Source organism: Anabrus simplex, chromosome 8 (genome assembly GCF_040414725.1).
Source record: "Anabrus simplex isolate iqAnaSimp1 chromosome 8, ASM4041472v1, whole genome shotgun sequence".
In the NCBI taxonomy this organism is placed as follows: Eukaryota; Metazoa; Arthropoda; class Insecta; order Orthoptera; family Tettigoniidae; genus Anabrus; species Anabrus simplex.
The window spans coordinates 105,201,385-105,225,365 of record NC_090272.1 but is presented as its reverse complement, the minus strand read 5'-3'; the positions used below and the strand labels follow the sequence as shown (position 1 = coordinate 105,225,365).

Genomic DNA, 23,981 nt, shown 5'->3' with positions numbered 1-23,981 from the left:
ACAATAATAGAATAATAGAAAATACTGTAGGTGCAATGAGTATAGTATGAAAATTAGCCTTTCAAAGACAAAATTAATGTCAGTAGGTAAGAAGTTCAACAGAATTTGTCAGATTGGTGATACAAAACTGGAACAAGTAGACAGTTTCAAGTATTTAGGTTGTGTGTTCTTCCAGGATGGTAATATAGTGGGATTGAATCAAGGTGCAGTAAAGATAAAGCAGTGAGCTCGCAGTTGAGATCAACAGTGTTCTGTAAGAAGGAAGTCGGCTCCCGGGCAAAACTATCTTTACGTCAGTCTGTTTTCATACCAACTTTGCTTTATGGGAGCAAAGCTGGGTGGACTCAGGATATCTTATAAGTTAGAAGTAAGACATGAAAGTAGCGAGAATGATTGCTGGTTCAAACAGGTGGGAACAATGGCAGGAGTGTACTCGGAATTCGGAGATAAAGGCTAAGTTAGGAATGAACTCGATGGATGAAGCTGTATGCATAAACCAGCTTCAGTGGTGGGGTCATGTGAGGTGAATGGAGGAGGATAGGTTACCTAGCAGAATAATGGACTCTGTTATGGAGGGTAGGAGAAGTGAAGGTAGACCAAGACTATGATGGTTAGACTCAATTTCTAACAATTTAAAGATAAGAGGTATAGAACTAAATGAGGCCACAGCACTGGCTGTTAGGTGTAATCAGTGCTATTTGGTATTTATTCTCTACAACTCAGAAAAGAGTGGACTTGAAGACCTACCTGGAATAAGAATGTAACCAACAATTCAGTAATTTTTCCGGAGAGAGGATAATTATTTTCGGGGTTTATTTTGTGGTATACACTACTTGAACCAAGGGCTGCATTTGGCTAGAAATAGCCACACGAAATTATTATAATATATATATATAAGAAAACAAATGTCCAATAATACTGCCTGGAGGAATTCTCCTCTTCATTATTACAAGGTCAGATAAAGCTTTCCCTACTCTAATCCTCTGAGATCTGTTTTCTAGAAATTTAGCACCTATTCAGTCACTCTTTTATCTACTCCAGTATTCTCCCATGATCAATCGCGATACAGTCCATTTGACTTCCTGAATCAAAGATATCTGCTGTATCTTGCTGGAATCGTACAAGTTGAGATTCAGTGGAATAAACTTTCCTAAACCCGAACTGCCTTCTATTGAACCAGTTATTAATTTCACAAACATGTCTAATATAAACAGAAAGAATGCTTCCCCAAAGCTTATATGCAACACATCTGAAACTTACTGGCCTGTAATTTTCAGCTTTATGTCTATCACCCTTGCCTTTATACTATAGCAACTCTCCATTCATTTGGTATAGCTCCTTCATGCAAACAATAAGCTCACTAAGGAAAGGTTTGAATCCACTGGAAATCAAAAGGAGGTTAAATCTCCAAAACCAAAATAATTAGGCTACTCCTCCAAAACTGTTCACCATAGAAAGTTAAAAGTTCACATAATGGTTGCTCTTTTATGTCTTAGATGTTAAACTAGACAGGGATTGGGGAAAAAAAAAAAAAAATCTCACAGGAGGTTGCCTTATTTACTCTCATAACTAATGATCTTTTACTAAAAATATGGGCAAAAAATCAGCCTGCGTAAATTCTTTGTGTAATTCAGACATAGGTAATTTATGTACAATGAAAGGACAATGCATTAAATATATACAAGGACCATAAGGAAAAATGGAAATTGAATGTCATTTGGCATAAAATTGTGTCGGCTTTTTCTGATCTGTCAAGAGCATAAGCTTACATGTGGCATCTTGAACACTTCTCACTGAAGTAGTCGGCAGTTACAGGAAATATATTCTTCTTGTTGCAAACTAATAAAAGCATCTGAAGCAAATATGAATCACCTAAAGTACCAGTCTCATCCATTTATATTGGCATGCTGACATAAAAGAAGAAAATACCTGTCCTTTGTAAGCCATTCATCACTGCTACTGTAAGAACAACTGTTGCTGCCTTTATCACTTGCATCTTTCAAGAGCAAATTATCTTCTCTGCCATCTAACGTGTTCACGGTTCCAATTTCTCTTGGAACTGTCATGAGAAACAGCAAATTCTTCGCTATGTAAAAGCTATCCAAAAGCTCCTCTTCTATTTGGGGAAACTTACCACTTTTTGAGCGATGAAACACTTTGTAACACTTGTTGGTAGCTTGAAGTGCATCTTTCTGTTTCTGCTTGAAATTATCCTTTAACACACTAAAGTGCAAGTTTCTGCAAGTTGTTAGAGTGGTAAGGAATGGTAAAAACCCACTTCATTATAACAGAGAAATAAAGAGAGTAAGAAGGAGTTGCAAATTGGAAAGAAATAGTTAGAAATAGCTGTGGAAGTTACAGGAAATAGAAGGAACTTACTAGGAAATGGAATATAGCAAAGAAGTCAGCTAAGGATAACATGATGGCAAGCATAATTGGCAGTCATACAAATTTTAGTGAAAAATGGAAGGCTATGTACAGGTACTTTAAGGCAGAAACAGGTTGCAAGGAGGACATTCCAGGGATCATTAATGAACAAGGGGAGTGTGTATGTGAGGATCTTCAAAAGGCAGAAGTATTCACTCAGCAGTATGTAAAGATTGTTGGTTACAAGGATAATGTCCAGATAGGGCAGTGACTAATGCTAAAGAAGTATTAACATTTACCTACGATAACAATGACATTTACAATAAGATACAAAAGTTGAAAACTAGAAATGCATCTGGAATTGATAAGATTTCTGGGGCTATACTGCACTCGCTCACCCTCTGAGTCCCGGGCTAGCATTAATCTCAGGGCTGACCAGTTATTATTAGATGTCAACATTTAATCAATAAAAAAAAAATTAGGGGCACAGATAAACAGGGATGAACGGGGCGTGCAAATCAAGGTAGGGGAAGGCTTATTAATGGACACAAATTATAGGACTCCACAATAGGACTGGGAAGTGACAATTTAAATTCCATGGGCATACCAGACTAACTACAATAAAAAGATATGAAAACTGTTTCCTACTGAATTTGCTATAAGGAGCAATTTATTAACTTCATTCACAAACTGCAAGTGATGACAATTATTACACTTTAGAAATTCCATCCTGAAAAGGAATACATAAATTTGGTTTCACCTCACTATTCTGGTGGTGTGAATAACATTTGGTGAATTCGTCCCGCTGGTCACTGGGGATCGAATTCACGTCCGTATGAGTGGACATTTCACTTGATTTACCATCATCTCCACCTTCCGTGGGATATGAGTCGCCTCCGGGTAGTGACATTCAGGTAGGCCAGATTCCCACCGTGGAAATGTTATCGTATCTAAAATAGGAACTAATTGGAAGGTCGGACCCTAGCCTACATAACCAGATTAGCTCATCAACTCAAAGCTTAACTCAATATTTACATTTGTCAATACAGCAAATTAACGTACGGGAAGGTTATTTGTAATGCTCGCATAATTGTGACGAGCCGTCCGTGGGTTAATTCGCACGTACTGCCAAATATCTCCCATGTGGAGTACCAATGATGGTTCCGACTAATCCGACACACAACGGCTGTGTCTAATATTTTCTATGATTATTATATAATTATCATTATCATTACTTACCTCTTGAGTATTATCATTTATTTTGATTATCATCAATTATTTTATCATCATTTATTTGATTATCATCATTTATCATCCAGGATGATTATATGCTAACCTTTGCCGACGTTTCAAACAAAGGGTTGTGTTTCCTCGTAATTAATCTGCACCATTTAATGATCAGTTTTATAATAAATTATTATTATTATTATTATTATTATTATTATTATTATTATTATTATTATTATTATTATTATTATTATTAGATGCGAAAAAGACCAGAAAACTGATCACGCAAAGCTCACTTAGAAGTTGTGCATTTCCTTCTTTGCCAGGCAGCCTTCAGTTTTTCTCTCATCGTGGTTCTTCGTTCTTCTGTCCACTTAGCTCCTGTCTTCCTCTCGTGGTTTCTCTCTGACTCTACTTCCCACTTGTTGATTTTCGTTCTGTAGCAGGTTCGGTTAGCGATGTCGGCCACTTTGATTCCTGATTTTTCCAGGTCTTGGCGGATTTCCGTTGTCCACCTATTTGTTTTGATGTTTTCTGTTGCCTCAAGTAAGATTCTTGTCAGTCTGTTTTCTGGAAGGCGTTTGATGTGTCCGTAAAATTTCAGGCGTCTTTTTCTGATGTCGGCCGCAAGGTTTGAGAGCTCCTCGGTTTTTGTACGAGATTGCAGTCTATATCCTTCGTCAGCCAGTTTTGGGCCGAGAATTTTTCTGATGAGTTTACGTTCCTCTTTCAGGATGTCTTTGAGTACTGTTTTCCTGTGGAGATCCAGTGTTTCACTCGCGTATAGTATTTCAGGTTTGATCACAGTGTTGTAATGTCGAATTTAGGTGAAGATTGAAAGGCATTTTTTGTTGTAAATGTTTTGCATTCAGCCAGGGCTCTCTTCATTTTCTGGATGCGGACCTCGAGGGCCTTCTATTCTTTTCCTGTTGGTACTATAATTTCTCCGAGATATTGGAACTCGGTTACTTTTTTGATTGTGCCAAATTTCGTGTTCAAATTCTGGAGGCTGCAGTGGTTGCACATGACCTTGGTTTTTGAGAAGGAGATTTGTAGGCCGAATTTTTCTGAGCATTTCTTGAGAGTTTCAATTTGGCTGATTGCCTGTTGTTCGTTGGTTGCAAGGACCGCGAGATCATCTGCGAAAGCGAGACAGGAGATTTTTACATGTCTTCTTGTCATACTTAATTGTTGCCAATTTCCTTGAGCTTTTAGAGCTTGTTCCCATTCTCTCATGATTTTGTCCAGGGCTATGTTAAAGAGTAGTGGGGAAAGTCCATCTCCTTGTCGGACACCGGTTTTTATCTGAAATTTTTCAGATATATTTCCCATGAATTTTACTTGGGAGGTTGTGTTGGTGAGAGTTAGTCTGATGATTTTTTGAGTCTTGTTGTCCAGTCCGTACTCACTCAGTGTTTGGAAGAGAGATTGCCGGTCAATGGAGTCAAATGCTTTCTGGAAGTCCACGAAGGTACAGATTGTGCAGATTATTATTAATATTATTATTATTATTATTATTATTATTAGTGGAAATCATCATTTTTGTAACGCTGAATCATCGTCTTTAATATTTTAATTTCAATTCACCATTATTATTATTATTATTTTCATCAGTGGAGATAATCATTTTCGTAACACTGAATCATAATCTATTTAATATTTTTATTTCATTTCACCATTATTATTACTCTCAGAAATAATATAATTTTTTCGTTTTATTCTTCTTCAAATTATTATTATTATTATTATTTATTAATTTAACTTGTTACACTGCAGTTAACTATTATTATAGTATGTTTAATGCATAGCCTTTTACAATTTCGGTCTAGTTTGGCACTAAGCAATCAATTAAGACATGATTTACTTGATTATTATTATTAATAATAATTTGAAATTTTTATATTTTAATTTCCAATCTTTAGAATTTAGTGACATATATTAAATCCCAATATGAACCACCAAGATCTGATTTCACATCGGTCGAGACACAGTAACGGTATTCGAAACCGCAACCTTCATTTCGTACTGTTGTCAATTTATGAGAACACCATGTCTTCCCAAGACAAATCTCAAATCCCATGGCACCTTGCGGCTAAGAATCTCCACCCAGTTGTTGTGAGTGCTAAATTATTCCATCCTTTTCGTTTGAAGTCCATTTATTCCACTGGAACTCTTCATAACATTTAATTCAACAATTAATCCTCGGTGCATGGACGCTTCTGTCACTCATAACACCGGGATCGGCATATTATATCGACATAGGCCTCAGGATTCGTCTATTTCTTCATTGACATCAGTACAACTGAATTTCATCTCATGCCAGATTTTTGTCCCGCACGAATTCAAATTTTAAAAAATGAGCTTAAACCACACTAGGCCTTCAACATAGCGTGACCATCATATAGAAATGCCTCTTATCACTTCTAAACAAATATTTATGATTATTATGGAGTCCAAAACATTAAATCAACAATTAATGTTAAAGTCAAATTTACCACCCGAATTAAAGTCTTGCACGCCACACGTTATCTCTATACTTAAATTACTTTAACTTGCAATCATTCTATCAAACTAGGCCCGTGCCTTCTTCACACAGCATTATTATTATTATTAAACACTCATTTAGACCTGCAAACTCTCAAAGCATTATTATTATTATTATTATTATTATTATTATTATTATTATTATTATTATTATTATTATTATTATTTCTTATTTCTCATTTCTCATGACCTTCCGTACACAAACACATAATTTTACACCCTGGCACTTCCATATATCTGGATGTCTGGTAATAAATATGCATAACTACGGTACAAATAATCACCCCCATTGATTGAGAAATCTAAATAAACTGGGTTAGCATAAAGAAAAACCTGACACTTTAAAAATCAATGTATTCACAAACAGCATGCATTATTTGACAGATACCCATATTTACATTATATACAACAAACAAATCATCAATTAATTAGTCTAACCCATAATTACGTTAATGTAAATTAGTTCATCTGTCTATCTTAAATAAAATCATGGATTCGTAAAGCAATCCATGCGTTATGTTAAGCAACCATGATTAATTTACACATATCCCCATCTTATCACGATAACATCCCCAAGTATATCAAATTTGTGTACTCATTCCTGTGTAGAATTCCATTGTCTTGTGGCGATTGAGAGGACCCGTGGCCCCATATTCTTCTACTAGTTTATCTTGCTGAACTTTATAACATTAGTATAAAAAACCACTCCCATTATTAACACCTTAATTATGAAGTTACAATAATTTATACAACAAAACACTTATAGGTGCCTAATACCCATTACACTTTCACAATTCTTTTCTTCGCTTATGCCTGCACCATAAGCCTTGACACTCACAACGGTATGTCGTTTTTATTCAACCCGGTGCGATCCGCGATTGTCAACCGGCACTTCCCGAAATATTCCTAGGCCGCCCAGTGTTCGCCACGCTCCTACAGTTTCCTGCTCCGGATAATTGTTTTACCATCTATCTTGAAACTTATTAATTCAGACTCCGCACACTGCCTTCGTTGATAATTTATTTTCAGTCGCTGAAACTTTTATAAGTGTACAAAATTCATTATACAGTTATACTGATATTAACACTCGGTACTACGAATAATCTCACTGTCCATCTCCACTTCCATAACGAAATGAAATGTCGTATGGCTTTTAGTGCTGGGATATCCCAGGACGGGTTCGGCTCGCCAGGTGCAGGTCTTTCCATTTGACACCCGTAGGTGACCTGCGCATCGTGATGAGGATGAAATGATGATGAAGACAACACATACACCCAGCCCCCGTGCCATTGGAATTAACCAATTAAAGTTAAAATCCCCGACCCGGCCGGGAATCGAACCCGGGACCCTCTGAACCGAAGGCCAGTACGCTGACCGTTCAGCCAACGAGTCGGACACTTCCATAATGACTCGCATACTTTCAGCGTGGAACCGTCTCCATGTAATCGCGGCTCTAACTAACTGAATTAGAATGCATCTCGAGGTACTGACTTGAAGTGTCAGAGTGTCCGTGAGGTTCCAGTCCATCGTATTTATGGATGATGTGCCTTCCTGCGTGGGTCATTCGTGGTCATTCCAGAGAGAGGGGGGTTGGTTTTCATAAATCGGCACTTGCATGTTGATTTGGATGTCTTAACTTATCCTACTTAATAAGCTGGCGATAAACATTCACGTGTCATATTCTTATCCCATATCGCTCGTAGATCACGAAGATATTATTGGATTTCTGTCCTCCTCTTTTTGTGCACTAAGTCGGCATTCATGTATGCGTGGTGTTTCTGACCAGTAGCGGTCCAGCGGGGGGTCTATTCCTGGAATTCTATATTTTAATTCATTAAACTTACAATTAATTAACATGGGGATGATATCTGAAAGTTCCCATCTGTTCAATTCGGTGGTTGGATATTTTCATTATCATTAACTGAGAAGATAATTGCAAATTTTACTCTTGTCATGTTGGTGCATCTGGTGGCCTTTTAGAAATGTTGTCATTGGCTAAAACTGCAGCGGGTAGTTTAACATACCTCTCCTCGACAACTTGACAACAATATGCCTGGAGGCATGGGAAAATTTATTGCGACATTTCTCAGAATTGGTGAAATATGGCTAGCAGCCTTGTTCAGGAATAAACGCTCCATCACTTCCCTGTAGCAATCAGCCCCTTTGTTTTGAGTTTCTTCCTTTCTAATTTTGTAACTAATGGATTGGCTATCTGTGCACTTCTTGCTTGAGTAATCCTGTTAACTTTCAACTTGGAAATACACCTCCCATTATACAGGCCTAAATCTCCTGGTTCCAGCTTGTCGCATGTAGGTCTGAAATGTTGACATCTTTCCGTCCATCCAACTGACTTACAGTGTGTATTTCAATGTTCTCATATCCCTGAATTTACTTTATAATACCAAATCATGATGCCTATGGTCCATCTCGCCCGGGTACAATACTAAAGACAATGGGTTGGGATATAGTACCATATCTGAAGTACATATTTTATTATTGTTTGCATGAAGGAGCTATAGTAGCCCCTGTAAATAAAGGAAAGGGATATACATAAAGCTGAAATTTACAGGCCGGACAGTTTGCCATGCATTACATGTAAGCCTTGGGAAAGCATTCTTTCTGATTATATTAGACATGATTGCAAAATTAATAATTGGTTTGATAGAAGGCAGTCCAGGTTTAGGAAAGGTTATTCCTCTGAAGCTCAACTTGTAGGATTCCAGCAAGATAAAGCAGATATCTTGGATTCAGGAGTCAGATGGACTGTATCGTGATTCTAAGGCATTTGATAGGGTGGATCATGGGAGACTAGTGGCAAAAATGCGTGCAGTTGGACTAGACAAAAGAGTGACTGACTGGGTTGCTATACTACTAGAAAATAGATCTCAGAGAATTAGAATAAGTGAAGCTTTATCTGACCCTGTAATAATTAAGAGGGGAATTCCTCAAGGGAGTAGGGGAGAGTGTTGTACTTAGGAGCAGTTTTGACATTTAATTTTTTTAATTTCTCTTTTGTATTTTGTGAATCCTTATTATTCCTCATTAATATACAGGGTGGCGCACGAATAGTTGACACATTTAATTTTAGAATAACAACTTTATTTTTCACAGAACACTAATGCAATATTAGACACAGGCAGCTTGGAACCTGGATATACATTTCACAATATCACATGTTCAGTGTGGCCTCCACTTCGGCGGATAACCTCTTCGAGACCAGTACGCATGTTTCTGACGACTTTGCGGCGCATGTCTTCATGAATTTCACTGGAGAGCTGCACAAACCGAGCACGCATTTCTATGCGGCCTTGAGGTCTTGAAGAGAAGAGGTTTTTTTTCCCAATAGCTCCATAAAAAGAATTCACAGGCTTCATCAGAGAACCAAGTGTTAAACAGTATTTCATCTTTATCTTGAGTTCATAAGGTGTACTGCTAACTCTTCTGCCTGTGAAGAGCTGTTAGCTTGTGTAGCACAGACATTTCGTACGGGTACAATTGAAGGTACCCGGGTAACATTCTTTGAACTGAATGGGGTGATATTTCACTCTCTCTTGAAGCCCCCCGTGTTGACTTGTCTGGGCTGCGCTGCATGGCGACCCTCAGGAGATTGAACTGCTGATGCATGTTGTTGCTTTTCTTCTTTCACACTGCCTTGTCTTTCAAAAGTTTCTGTATAAGCGAAGGGTGGTGTTCCTTGCTGGTGCCCACCTAGTCTGAAGTACAGCACGAATTTTTTTGTGTCGCCGTAACACAATTTGATTCGCAATAACAGATAACATTTTGGCGCGCTGCAGAACGGAGAGTTGGCCGTGGTCGGCCATGGAAGAAAGCTCACTGGAATCCAGGAATTTGGAGACATAGCAGCAGTGTCACCTCTACAGATATTTCCATGAAACGGGGAAGGCGTACGCGAAATTTTAACAACATAGTACATAAGTTGCATTTTATATTTGCTTTTCAAATGTGTCAACTATTCGTGCGCCACCCTGTAGTTCTTTCCACCTATTTTAATGCAGTTTGCACTGTGCTCGGTGTCAGAGTAAGTTTTTAAAAAACATTTTGTTGAACTCTGCAACATGTTCCAAGGTACAACATAGTCATGTACCTTGGAACAACTTTAACCCATTCCAGTCTAGGCCTTAATATCCCTAACTAACTTTCTGGACTGAGCATTTTTAAGGATATTTAAAACATTATATCTCTGTACCTGTACGAGATATTTGCATGATTCTTTTTTCTTTATGCTTGTTTGAACATCTAGTTTCGAAAAACGCTGTTTTAGTATGTCAAGTATCACTTGAGATTTTAAAATTGTTTATATATTATACCATGTTTTGCGAATGGAAAAAAGTTCTGACGGATAACTAAGCAAGCAGTTTTCTGAAATACTGTTATATTTACCCTATTTTGTTAATAAAAATGTGCATTGCAATTACAAAACAACGACAATAATGAGTATGATATAAAAAATAATATTTTTTCAATAATAATAGTAATAATTACAATAATGAAAATGGGAGATCTTATGAATTTTATTTTAATTGATAAATTTTGTCAAAAGTTACTCAAATGTAAAAATATTGTTCCATATACCACAAAAGACATCTAGAAAGAGAAAATACAGTCATCTAAACAGACAACTGTACTAATATGTAGAAATCTTACGTATTCACGCAAATTTGAAATGCGCGGGAACATGAGCTAGGCCGTAAAACGAACTCCAATCATAATGAAATGTAAGAAGTTATTTCGAGTTCATATGTCAATAATATGTTCATTTGCGCATAAACATATAATATATCATAAAATATCGAGAATATCAATTTCGTCAAGCACATGTTTGCCGCGAGAAGCCATGTCTTGGAGCTCACCATAGAGAAAGCTCACTGAGTGACAACATCTACTGATGCATGTTGATCGAAAATATTGTAAATTCTCTTAGACATATAAAACTGCCATCTACTTAAATACTCTTGTAACTAATACATGAAGAAATACGATGTAACCACCAGAATGCGTGCATAGCTCGTTCTCAATTTTTAGTGAATTGTCAAACCTTACTACGGGCTATGCCCGCAGCGCGGCCTGAACGCAAGTACGGCCGCTGCGAGCTATGCTCGCAGTTAGACCGGAAAGAGTTAACAGTTATGACAGAATTACTGAATGTTACAAAAATATTATATTTTTAACAAGAAATAATGTTGTTATTCATCTATACATGTATACATAATATTAAACACGTTGTGTCACTGGACACAGTATTATTCTCTCATTACAAGTCTCTAAAATATGACTCTTAACAATTTGATGAAAGTGACTAATAATAAGAAAATAAAAAGAATCAGTGTAAACTAGTTTTGTTATCAGTTTCCCTTCATATTACAGCAACAGTACAATCAAACACAGATTTGTTTCAGTGAACGTTGTTCCTGAAAGTTATGAAATCTGTTTAATAGTGCATCTATGATATTTATCACATGTAATATCACATGTTATCTATTTCTTTTGTCGCTGGGTGCCACCAGATACATTTGGCTGAGTCAATTTCATTATGACGTCTTCCTCGGGAACATCACATAGTGTATCCTTGTCACAGATGAAGTTTTTAGTGTTACCCTGTCCCTTTAAAAACAAATTTTATACTCAGAACAACATTTCTCATATTCATGTATTTTACCAACATAATGTACAAGACTTTTTTGTTTGAAATTGAATCACAACAAATTCTCCTGGAAGACATGGATGATCAAGTGTAGGCCTAATGCAAAGTCATCCTCTTGCTGCTCTTCCAGCAGATAAGCTGCATAATCTGCTCCACTACCACAAGACACAAAATCAGGTTCCTCTTTTGAATGGAAAATATTCCTTTCAGTCCTTTTCTTTGCAGTCGAAGTTTTAGATTCATTACTTTCTGTCTTATTAGACAAGTTAGGTTGGGGATCATATTTGTCATGAGTAGCTGTTAGGATTGTTGACTTCCCTTTGCTTCTTCCCCTGGTGCTCCCTGGTTTCCTCTCTTCAGCTGTGGGGAAGGGCCTGATAATTTGAGTTGATACGAGGGGACGTCTGTTTTGATCAAGAGAAGGTCAAGATCTGTAGACAACTTCAGATTATTGGGTCTAGATCTATTAATACTGAGTTGGATTCAGGTGAATACAGAATAAGGACGAGATAATGTTTCAAAATAGTATCCAAAAGAACATAGTGTACCTTGTAATGTACCTTGGAACACGTTCCAAGGTACAATGGGTGTGCGTGTTCCAAGGTACATGATGTAGCCATTTCAGAAAAAAAAAAACATGAATTTCCTTTTATAGGTTAGGTAGAATGAAAATGTAACCTGTGTATAGGTTAGCCCATTTCCATACTAACTTAGTGTAAATATTGAAGGAATCTCTCTTACATGTGAGAACTACTAATATGCCAATTACCGGGCGAGTTGGCCGTGCGGTTAAACACGCGCGGCTGTGAGCTTGCATCCGGGAGACAGGGGGTTCGAATCCCACTGTCGGCAGCCCTGAAGATGGTTTTCCGTGGTTTCCCATTTTCACACCAGGCAAATGCTGGGGCTGTACCTTAATTAAGGCCATGGCCGCTTCCTTCCAACTCCTAGGCCTTTCCCATCCCATCGTCGCCATAAGACCTATCTGTGTCAGTGCGACGTAAAGCCAATAGCAAAAATAATAATAATAATAATAATAATAATAATAATAATAATAATAATAATATGCCAATTTGAAATCACTTTAAAAATACTTTCAAGTACCAAAATGCTTTACACTTAAATAACTTGGAACTGAAACCACAATGGATGCCACCAGACAAACTGTGCTGCCCAGGGTGGCAAAGTAATGAACTCAAATCAACTGATCCAAAGAATGTTTACTATGATCAAAGATAATGCAACTGTTCCAAGGTACAACACACTCTCCTATTATTGGAACTTTGTTTTCTTATATATATAAATGATATGAGTAAAGAAGTGGAATCAGAGTTAAGACAGATGATGCTATTCTGTATAGAGTAATAAATAAGTTACAAGATTGTGAGAAACTGCAAAATGTCCTTCATAATGTTGTGAGATGGTCAGTAGATGATGATAAATGGGGTTAAAAGCCAGGTTGTGAGTTTCACAAATAGGAAAAGTCCTCTCAATTTCAATTACTGCGTTGTTGGGGTGAAAGTTTTTATGAGGATTACTGTAAGTATACATGTGTTAATATAAGGAAAGATCTTCATTGAGGTAATCACATAAATGGGATTGTAAATAAAGGGTACAGATCTCTGCACATGCTTATGAGGGGGTGTTTAGGGGTTGTAGTAGTAAGGATGTCAAGGAGAGGGCATATAAGTTTCTGGTAAGACCCCAACTAGAGTATGGTTCCAGTGTATGGGACCCTCATCAGGATTACTTGATTCAAGAACTAGAAAAAAATCCAAAGAAAAGCAGCTCGATTTGTTCTGGGTGATTTTAGACAAAAGCGTAATGTTACAAAAATGTTGCATAGTTTGGACTGGGAAGACTTGGGAGAAAGGAGGCGAGCTGCTCGACTAAGTGGTGTGTGATATAGATGTTGATTCCAATAGGGAACCTGGGATATTTGTCCTGAATTGAGTAAATGCCAATATAAATGGTCTGTTATTGGACATTATAAATTTTCCACCTAACTCACTCCTGGTTGCCAGAGTTTCGCCCTGTGTGCCAAGTTAGGCTCATCAGTTGGTGAATAGCACACCCACCACGACGCATGGCTAGTGCATTCCATATGGGAATCAATATCTATATCATCTGATGCCCAGACAGGCATCAATTTTTGGTAATGAGACAAAATCTCTCATAGTGCATTGGCACTGCCGGTGGCTCCATGCAGCCTATGCACTGGCCTCCATCATTTGTCTTAATGTAAACATCAGGTCAAACGTTCATCTGTCTTTCTTAAAGCCATACTGTCTTCTTCTATTCTCCTTCTACCTTCCTCCTCAGTCTTCCTTCCAATACTCTCTCAAATATCTTAGCTACATGGGCAATAAGGGTGATCCCTCTGTAGTTATTACATTCCTTTTTATCACCTTTTTTATAGATCAGGATAATTAAACCCTTTCCCCACTCTTTTAGGATCCCTTTCTTTCTCCAGATTATTCTAAATCTATCTATATATAAAAAATAAGTTTTGTCTGTACATTGCTCAGAATTCGAAAAGAATGTTATTTCTGTATCGGTCATGTCCACACTAACAAGGAAATGCAAGTTTTACTTTTCCGTAATTTCTGTCTGTCTGTATGTATGTACGTACGTACACGCATCACGAGAAAACGGCTGAAGAGAATTAAATGAAAATTGGTATGTGAAGTCGGGGGATGAGCCACTACAATCTGGGCTATAAATCATTTTACTCTTGCTGAGTGAAATGGTAGTTTAGGGAAAGGCCTAAAATTGAAATTCTCAAATATTTATATTATCAGTGGTCCTATCGATAAATACTATATAACTAAAGTTATATAGAATTAAATTTCCGATCATTTATGTCATACATTGTTACCGTACCGGCTTTGATAACACAGATATTCATGAATTTGTATTTTTGTTGCCAAGTCCATATCAACTCTGAGCCACGAGAAAATGGGTTAACAGAATTTAATGAAAGTCGGTATATAGGGTCGGGGAATAAGAAATAACAGTCTAAGTTACAAACAATTTTATTTGCCCTGTATGAAATTGTAGTTTAGGGGAAGGTGCCTAAAATTTAATTTTAAAATACATATGTCATTGGTCCTATCGAAAAGTACTATATAACAAAATTTATAGAGAATACAATTTCCGACCATTTATGTTTTATTCACTTTTACCGTATCGATTATGATAAGAGTGGTATTTCAGAGTCGGAAGAAAACTAAATGTAAAGGCCTACAATATTGAAAGTGTATAACATTGATCAACAATAACATTACTTGACCATTGTTTGTTTTGATGTTCTTTGAGTGTTATGCTGCCACTCAACTCCGATAGATGGGATTACTGCTGCGTACCGAGTATAACAGCCTGACTGTATATTGGCGGGAAATAGCTGGGGGGTTAGAAAACTTTCTTCTTTAGCATGTCATTCCTCTGGCTCATGCATTTTCTGACACCGTACTGCTGGTACATAACTCACTTCATCATAGTATTCCAGCTGTTCGATCCCTACTCTGACGTGCTGTTTTGAATGAGCAGTATGCACTCTTAAGGCAGAGGCTCACTTAGTAGTAGTAGTAGTAGTAGTAGTAGTAGTAGTAGTAGTAGTAGTATGACCTGGTCTAGAATTAACATTTAGGCATATACCAAATTATACCACCACAATTCACTAAATAACTCAAAATTCTACCCTGAAAAGAGCCATTTCTTGAAAAGAGTTTCTTTCTTTTCACTTTTATTAAATTCTATGTTCATATCTTTCAAAATAGCAGTGAGGAGGGGATTTCTCCCTCTAGCTTGGTGGAAAACATTGCCTCCAAGTCAGATAGATTTTTCTGCCGCCAGTGTAGTAAATTGAGATTTTCCGTCTCGTCGGGTCTCCTAGGAAACAGATTAGTAAAAGGGCATAGTTTTTACCCTGAGACTCTCCACTATTCGACCCCCCCCCCCCCCCGACAAAAGACTAAGAGTGTTCATGGATCACGGCTGTCTGCGGTCTGGTCATTCCAGCTCTGGAACTTTGGACTGTTAGATTGGCACCGCAGTACTGTTCATTGAAAGTGAGAAAAAATGTGTGGTTTTTCATTTGATCGAGTATTTCATGTGAAATCATTGCTTTTACTCACGCCATTCCTACTGACATCATTGTAATGACCTCTGTTCATTTCATTTGGGAAAACTACTAACGAGGGAACACATACATGTGTTTCACTCGGATTCGGTTGAAATTTGGTAGGAATATTCGTGGGAGGCAGTAGAATGCTAAGGTGAAAACTGCATGTACGCAAGTTTAAATGCCAAAATAGAACAAATAAATAGTCGTAAAATTAGAAGTGCCGTAGGAGTATCGGGGTTTGGCGGATTGGTAGGGAGGAGCGAAGCAGCGGACGTGAGCCAACCGGGGTGTGTCGAGCTGTGCCAGCAGCCAGGCAGTGTATAGTTAGCGCGTTCCCCTTAACTTCCCAATTAGATGTGCAAAACATAAATATGAAAACAGCACATGAAACAAGTGTACAAAGGACGATGTTTGAACAACATTGCCAATAAGGTTTGAAAAATTCACACACGAGTTCTTTTTACTCGTTGTAATTAGTGCGATAATGATTGTTTACAAAAATTTGGACAAGGCACAGATACTGTGTGCAGCGCTGTCGCTTTCACAAGTATTACATTGATTATAGGAAGGCTCTTCTTTGAAACAGTAATCGAATGGATTAACAAATTGTGAAGGTTTCTTGTTAACATAGCCACATTTGTATCAACTGTACTGCCATATGCTACGAAAACGTGGAGAGGAGAACTGGTTATGCGTCAAAGATTGCACTTTTATAAGATTGTTCCTTAAATGTACCTTGATGTCTAACGAGTTTAACAAAATTAAATTGTACAAAATACGTATAAATTGCTTCCAAATGCGGAAGCCCAAAACATCTAACGGCTGGATAAGTCCAGTGGCTCCTTTTGGAATTGTTTGAACATTAATGATTTTCTTACTCCCAATTTTAGCATTTAAAATACTTTCTTCTTTCTGTCCGGTCCAGGAATCGAGAATTAAAACACTGTACTCTAGTACTAGCTCACAATAAACATCCCGTAACCTTTTCTGTACAAGTTCTTTGGTCAGTTTGCCAGTGAAGGCAAAGTGTACACATTTGGTGCGGTAAATATTTTTTTTCTATTTTAGGACCAAATTTGACATTTTTTTTCTTTCAACACCACTAGCAACTTCGGCAGGAGTTGTCCATCTGCCAAAATTATTGGCTGTATTGTGTAGCTATGAGTTAGTGAATTCATAGATTGTGCTTCCGCTAATACGACTTTTTTCTCCTCGTTCATTATGGGTCCTGCCAGAATGGAACTCTTCATGAAAACCAGACTGATAAGTATTACATGGACTCTGGGCTGTGACTTTCTATTAATTGCGACACTTCTTCCACAAACAGTATCGCGTTACAATTAGTATCTTCTTGTTCAAATTGGTACTTTTTAGATACGAATTTGCAAATTTTTCTTGATCCAATTTTGAATTTCTTTTTAAAACTCATTACCCAGGAATGAGACGCTCGAAACGCGTCGTAGCTAACTAGACGAGCGTACTTTAAGGCCCATTTTTTAATATTTATATTGTGAACAATTTTGTTTCGTTGTCCACTTTCTTTGAACTTTTGACAAGTCCTCTTCGTAAAAAATTTTTTTTTTTCTCCCATTGTGCCACCATTTTCCAATTGTTGCTCCTACCCGTAAAGCTCTTGCTGGAACTTTAATTTACGAAACCTGTGTTTCACTGATGCGAAGCACCTCTGTTTCCCACCTTTGTTTCGCCAATATTCGACGACCTTCTTCTTATAAGTTATTGCGATTAGGCATCGTTCAGCCATTGTGGATGCAGGGTTAGGAGCAATATTTTTGGAGACGAGGTCAAATAACGGTGTTTCACTATTGTCTTCCTCGAAATCAGTCGTCATCTGACATATCCAATGTGCCATCCAGTTAGACTGTCATATCGGTATCCAAAACCCTGTTGGCAATTTGACCTGTAAAACGGAGACAAGAACGCAATTCCTCTGAATGCTTGTTTTTCTCGTAAAAGTAAATATGTATAAATACATTGATCTACTTACGATATAATTCCAATCCCAAATTCCTTTCATCTTCATAAAATGGGGTGTCTTTTTTTGTCACACTCTGCAAAACAATTCTGAAGGTACACTACTACATTCCGCGGATTGAAAATCAATTATTACCGTTCATGTTTAAAGTAAATATACAGTCACCATTCATAAAAATGACTATAAGAACGTCAGATTTTGCCTGTCATTGTAAGAACGTTGTCTCATCTGACGACTAATCAATGTGCACCTCTTGATCTGCTTTGACGTTTCTAATCGGGAAGATACGAGGTATGTGCGAACTGCGGGGTAGTAAAGAAGAGTGGCCGGTAGGGTGGCGTGTGGGTGGTCATTCATTCGACTCAAGCGAGCAGCCTTACTATACGCTGCTCACGTCCGCTGTTTCGCTCCTCCCTACCTCTCCGCCACACCCAGATACTCCCGCGACACTTCTAATTTTACGACTATTTATTTGTTCTATTTTGGCGTTTAAACTTGCGCTGGGCACATGCAGTTTTCACCTTAGCATTCTACTGCCTCCCACGAATATTCCTACCGAATTTCAACCTAATCTGAGTGAAACACACGTATGTGTTCCCTCGTAAGACAGTCTTTCCGAGGATGTAAAAAGGCAGGTGAAGAGTGAGTGTCTGCCATTATAATGCAATTCCCCAACCCGATTGTAACTGATGGTAGGCAAGCGAGCCTACCATTATGAAAATTTCCTAATGCAATCTTCATATGAGAAAAGAAGTTTGGTGATTTCTCCATCGCATTTCCAGGGTAACGTTAAAAGCTATGCAATTTAATACAATCTTATTCACATCGTGTACACTACCTAACCTAGAATTCTATAAACAATGTAGAATTCCGTAGCGAAGCACGGGTACATCAGCTAGTAATCTATACAGCCACTGTAGCCCTATTGATCCTGCTGCTTTTATCATTTTCGTAGTTACCTCATCCACTCCTGCTGCTTTACTGCTCTTCATCTTTTGTATGGCTTTCTTTATTTCTAACATCGATATCTCCTTTTCTTGTTCTTCTTTCTCCATTGTTTCTTCTTGCTTCTTCTCATCTACCAGTTCACTGTATTTAATATTTAGCAATTCTGAGAAGTATTCTTCCCATCGTTTTAGTATGTCATCTCTTTGCATCAATATCTGTCCTGTTTCAGTTTTTACAAATTTTGTATCTTCCCTATTTCATAAATTATTCTTCACAAACCATACAAAAGCTTTTTATTTCCTTTTCTATCCTATTGTAAAGTTTCTGTGAAACTTTCCCAGCTCTTCCGTTTCTCTTCTTGTACTATTTTCTTACATACCTTTTTGACTTCTTTATATTTCTGCCAATTCTCTGTACTATGGCTGCCTATGCACTTCCTCCAAGCCATTTGTTTCTCTTTTTAACTGCTTCCTTTACCCTGCTGTCCTACCAAGGGGTCTCCTTTTCCTTTTTCCTCCCTGATAGTCTTCCCCAGGTGTTTACTGCACACTTTACTAATCCATTTCTGAAACATGTCCATTCCTCTTCCACACTGTTCACATCATCTTTGGGAATTTCTTTCTTCAGATCCTCTTGAAACTTTTCCATTATTTCTTTCTCTTTTAACTTTCCATCCCTTTATTTTTCTTTCCCTTTTTTCTATTAACTTCATTATTTTACCAAGTCTTAATTTGGCTCCTACCACTTTAGGGTCTCCTTCGAAATCTGCTCTTGGCATTGCTGTCGCATCTTCCTGTTGTCTGTTTCTCCTTTTCAACCAGAATTAGATCAATCATTGTCTTTGTCTTTCTATCTCCCCAATCATATCTAGTTATTTTTTGTGAGTTCTTGTTTCTAAACCACGTATTGCCAACAATTAATGCATTCCTTCTACAAAAATCTATTACCAAATCTCCTTCTTCATCTTGGTTTCCATAACTATAGGGGCCAATTATCTCTTCTTTTCCCTGTCTGTCTGTTCCAGCATGTGCATTCGTGTCTCCCATTATTACAGCCTCTTTGTCTTCAGTACAACTTTTCAGTTCTTCTAGAAACTTTTCTAAACATTCGTCTGCATTCCCCGGTTTGGGTGCATAAACCTGTATAAAATCCTTGATTTCACTCTCAAGTCCGAGTCTAACTTGAATTATCCTGTCGCTGATCTGATCAATTTTGTCCACACATTGCACTAGGTCTTCTCAATATAACACCGCCGGGCTGAGTGGCTCGGACAGTTGAGGTGCTGGTCTTCTGACCCCAACTTGCCAGGTTCGATCCTGGCTCAGTCCGGTGGTATTTGAAGGTGCTCAAATACGTCAGCCTCATGTCGGTAGATTTACTGGCACGTAAAAAGAATTCCTGCGGGACTAAATTCCAGCACCTCGGCATCTCCGAAAACCGTGCAAGTAGTTAGTGGGACGTAAAGCAAATAACATTATTATTATTATTATTATTATTATTATTATTATTATTATTATTATTATTATTATTATTATTATTCTTTTTATTATTATTAATATAACACCAACACCATTTGTTGGTGGTTGTACAAGTGAGAATTTATTTTTTTCCAATGCTGTTTGTGTCATCAGTCCAAATCACTTGCTTCATTTTTGTTCACAAAATTAGTCACTTTTGTCATTGTTTTCACTCGTACTGATGTAACCATTACTGTCTATAGATTCTCCATCATCAAATTCACGATAACTTCCACCCAGAGATGAGTTATTTATAAGGTTCAACCTATAGAAGGCCATAAAATACGACATTCACACACATGCTGGGTTTTCAGAAGGTTGCTGTGGTTTGAATCCTGATCAATGCATTGCGGGATTTCTTAAATGAAATGAAAAGTTACATATTGTATATTATTATTAACTTTATTTGCCACATTGGTCCACTTGAGTCATTCCACATTTACTTTCTCTTTGAAGGTTGTACTGTTTGGATCTTGTGATCGCTTAGTACTTTTTCATTCGTTCCAATTATAATTTTCTCAATTCGTCTGAAATCACTATAGCCTTTCTGTGTTTCATTTCTACTGAAAATTTATGAGTCTTAAGAAGGAATTTTATTTCTGTTCTCTGCATCTGCTACCTCGAGTCCACTTGCTTTGAGATCTTGTTGAATTTTGTGGATCCATTGCCCTCCTGTCTTCTTTCCAAGATTTCACCTCACTAGTTGTTGTAAAAGCCGATTTCCTGGCAGTCACAAGATCTGAAAGAAATAAGAGATTCTTTTCTTTATTGTGCTGGTGATTGGGTCATTCTTTCGATAAACCTTTTCATGTGGAAGGATTCTCCAGACTCTTTCAACCTGGTATTTTTTGTTTATGTAAGTTCTGATGATTCTTCTTTCAGTTTTGATAAGCTGGTCATTTCATTTTTCATTTAGAACATGGTTTCACAAGCATAAGTGGCTTCCGGGAGAGTTACGGTTTTATAGTGTTGTTTGGTGTCTGACGCCAGGCAATTGTTGTTATACGTTGACTAGGTTAGAAATTGGGCTGTTTTCATTTTGTTTGTCCTATTTATCCATGTCTCTTTCTCGTTTTAAGTTGTGTGAGATGATTTCTCCAATATATTTAAATTGTAGAATTAATTTTTTTAATCATTTATGAAGATTTTATATATGCTCAGGGGCTTCAAGGGCATGATCTCAGTTTTCTCAATGCTGTTTTTAGGGCAGTTTGGTGTGATTAAAATCTGTAAATATTTTGCTATGATAATTTTGGGTTGGTACTTATGCATTGTGTACTTTACATTATGTGAGAATGTTTTTAGCATATTATCAAAAAATAAGTCAGTTTTAAAGCAAACCAAGGTTTTTAAGTAGCTCCTTTGTTATGTTTCAGATACATTGAAATAGTGTTCAGCAGCCAAGCATGTGTGAATAGCTCATTTCTCATTGACAGTGAAGAGCATTACTGTTGTTCTTCTCGTAACCATGGAGTAGATCTTTGTGTTGCAGAGGAGTGTTTTGCTGCCATTGGTCGAGCAGAGAACGAGTCGATTAAAACTCTGGTAAGGGGGACGTTTTGTCTTTAATTCAAGCACTTCACAGTGTTTAGTCATAAATAGTTCAGTCTATATGACTAAATCATTTTTACATTTTAAATATTGATTGATTTTTCTTTATTTGTTATGAAGCAGAAAAAATTTGCCACTATTATGTTCTTGATTGTACTGTTCTTCAAAATTAAAGTAACTTTCTCAAAGAAGGAGATACACATGTCTGATAAATCATATTAAAATTAGTGTGTATGCCATTAATAGAGTAGAAATTAGATGATTATGTGCTCTGAAATGAGGGTGTGATAGCAGAGTGGTTTTTCACCATTGTTGCTGCGGTATGAATCCTGGCCAATACATTGTGGGATTTCTTAAATGAAAACTCATTTCCCTGTAGTTGGTATTCCATGTGTGGAAAACTGGAGGTCCTGTGGCTATGATCACGATATCAACAGTCACTTAAAACTACAAGCTTGCTTGCTCTGTAATTTGGTATACAGTAACCAAAAATACAATAGCCGACTGAAAATTCTCTCGGTGGTCACAGTGTGGGAGCCTGTAGAGACAACCAAAAGACATCAGTTAAGTCTGATTTTGCTTCCACTTGTTCTAAGCTCTTCTTTTTAATTTCATATCCAATCTTTAATCTACTCTTGTTTTCTTCTGATATCAGTGGTTTTAGATTTGCAAAGTCTAAGCAGTCGTCTTTTTTTCATGCCTTCATGGCCTTTTCCTTTCATTAGTTAATTTTGTCTTTCTCAGAACCCCTTACTCCTGCACTTAAGACAGACTGATAATTATTTTGCACTAATCCCTGAAAATGTTGACAACTGTGTATCTTCGGAGTTTTTCATTAGGAACTAAGTAAAAATTCAGAATTGATTTATTAAATCCTCATTATATATTTTAATTATGGTCTTGAAGCATTAAGATGCATTGTGCCGAGCTGGGTGGCTCAGACTGTTGAGGCGCTGTCCTTCTGACAGCCCCGTGTTGGTAGATTTGCTGGCACATAAAAGAACTCGTGTGGGACTAAATCCTGGCACCTTGGCATGTCCGAAAACCGTAAAAGTAGTTAGTGGGACGTAAAGCAAAATACATTAATTAAGGTGCATTGTTTGCTGAGACTGCCCAGTGGGTATCATCGTTCACAGGTAAGGCACGCGGTTGACGTGCACTCTGTGACCTGCTGGCGACCTCACCTGAAATTGGAGATCTTCATGCAGAATTGTTTGTTTCGATGGAAGATGGTGTTGTGAAGATACTCAAAGGTCTAATGAGTAATGAAATAATTAATTTTATATTGGTGGAAACAAACCTCAATCGAAGAAACACAAAACAAAATAAATGGACAGATGTAACTGAGCCTGAGGTGAACTTTTTCACACTCATTATTTGGGGCTAATTAGGTATCATAAAATATTGGACTTATGGTCAGAGCATTTCTTCTATCGCTTCTATTCTTATTTGTACATATTTTGTCATATAAAAGGTTTGAAACCTAAATATGTATATTGAATAATTTCTTAAATTATCCTATCTCTTATGAACCTCTTACATGTCCCACATCATAAGAAGTTAGCTTGCCTTCTGTACAGATGAACCAGAAAGTACAAAAGTATAATCTATGAACGACATGCACTGCGGCTCCATTATATACGTAGTATCACAAGACTTGCTGGTAGGTCTTGCTGTCTAGAAGTGAAGAGTCTGCGTGATCTGCCAATGGGTCTCCATAGTCACCAATGTGTTAAACGATATTTGGAGATGGATTTGGTGCTGGCATGGAGCAATCCTTTCGTATCCTTCAGTTCTATTTCCAACTCTCACATTGAAATCGCCCATTAGCACTATTCTATCCTTGCTGTTGACCTTGACTACGAGGCTTTTATGTTGACAACTGGGCTGCAGTGAATATTGATGGTAGAATGAGTTCTTGATACAGGGTACTTAGCAGGGGTTAGACAAGGCTGTAATCTTTCACTTTTGTTGTTCATCTGCTGAAAGGTATAAAGTGGCAGGGAGGGATTCAGTTAGGCGGAAATGTAAGCAGTCTGGCCTATG

At 37.4% G+C, this 23,981-nt stretch overlaps 1 protein-coding gene across 4 annotated transcripts in view; it reads left to right on the top strand.

Moving 5' to 3' along the window:
- Herc4 (HECT and RLD domain containing E3 ubiquitin ligase 4) overlaps positions 1-23,981 on the top strand; it is a 362,042-nt gene that overhangs the window by 157,384 nt on the left and 180,677 nt on the right. For all 4 annotated transcript variants that reach the window (XM_067152418.2, XM_067152419.2, XM_067152417.2 and 1 more), the window contains exon 11: positions 21,761-21,929. In XM_067152418.2, coding sequence (XP_067008519.1) covers positions 21,761-21,929 — 169 coding nt within the window. The remainder of the gene's footprint in view (positions 1-21,760; positions 21,930-23,981) is intronic.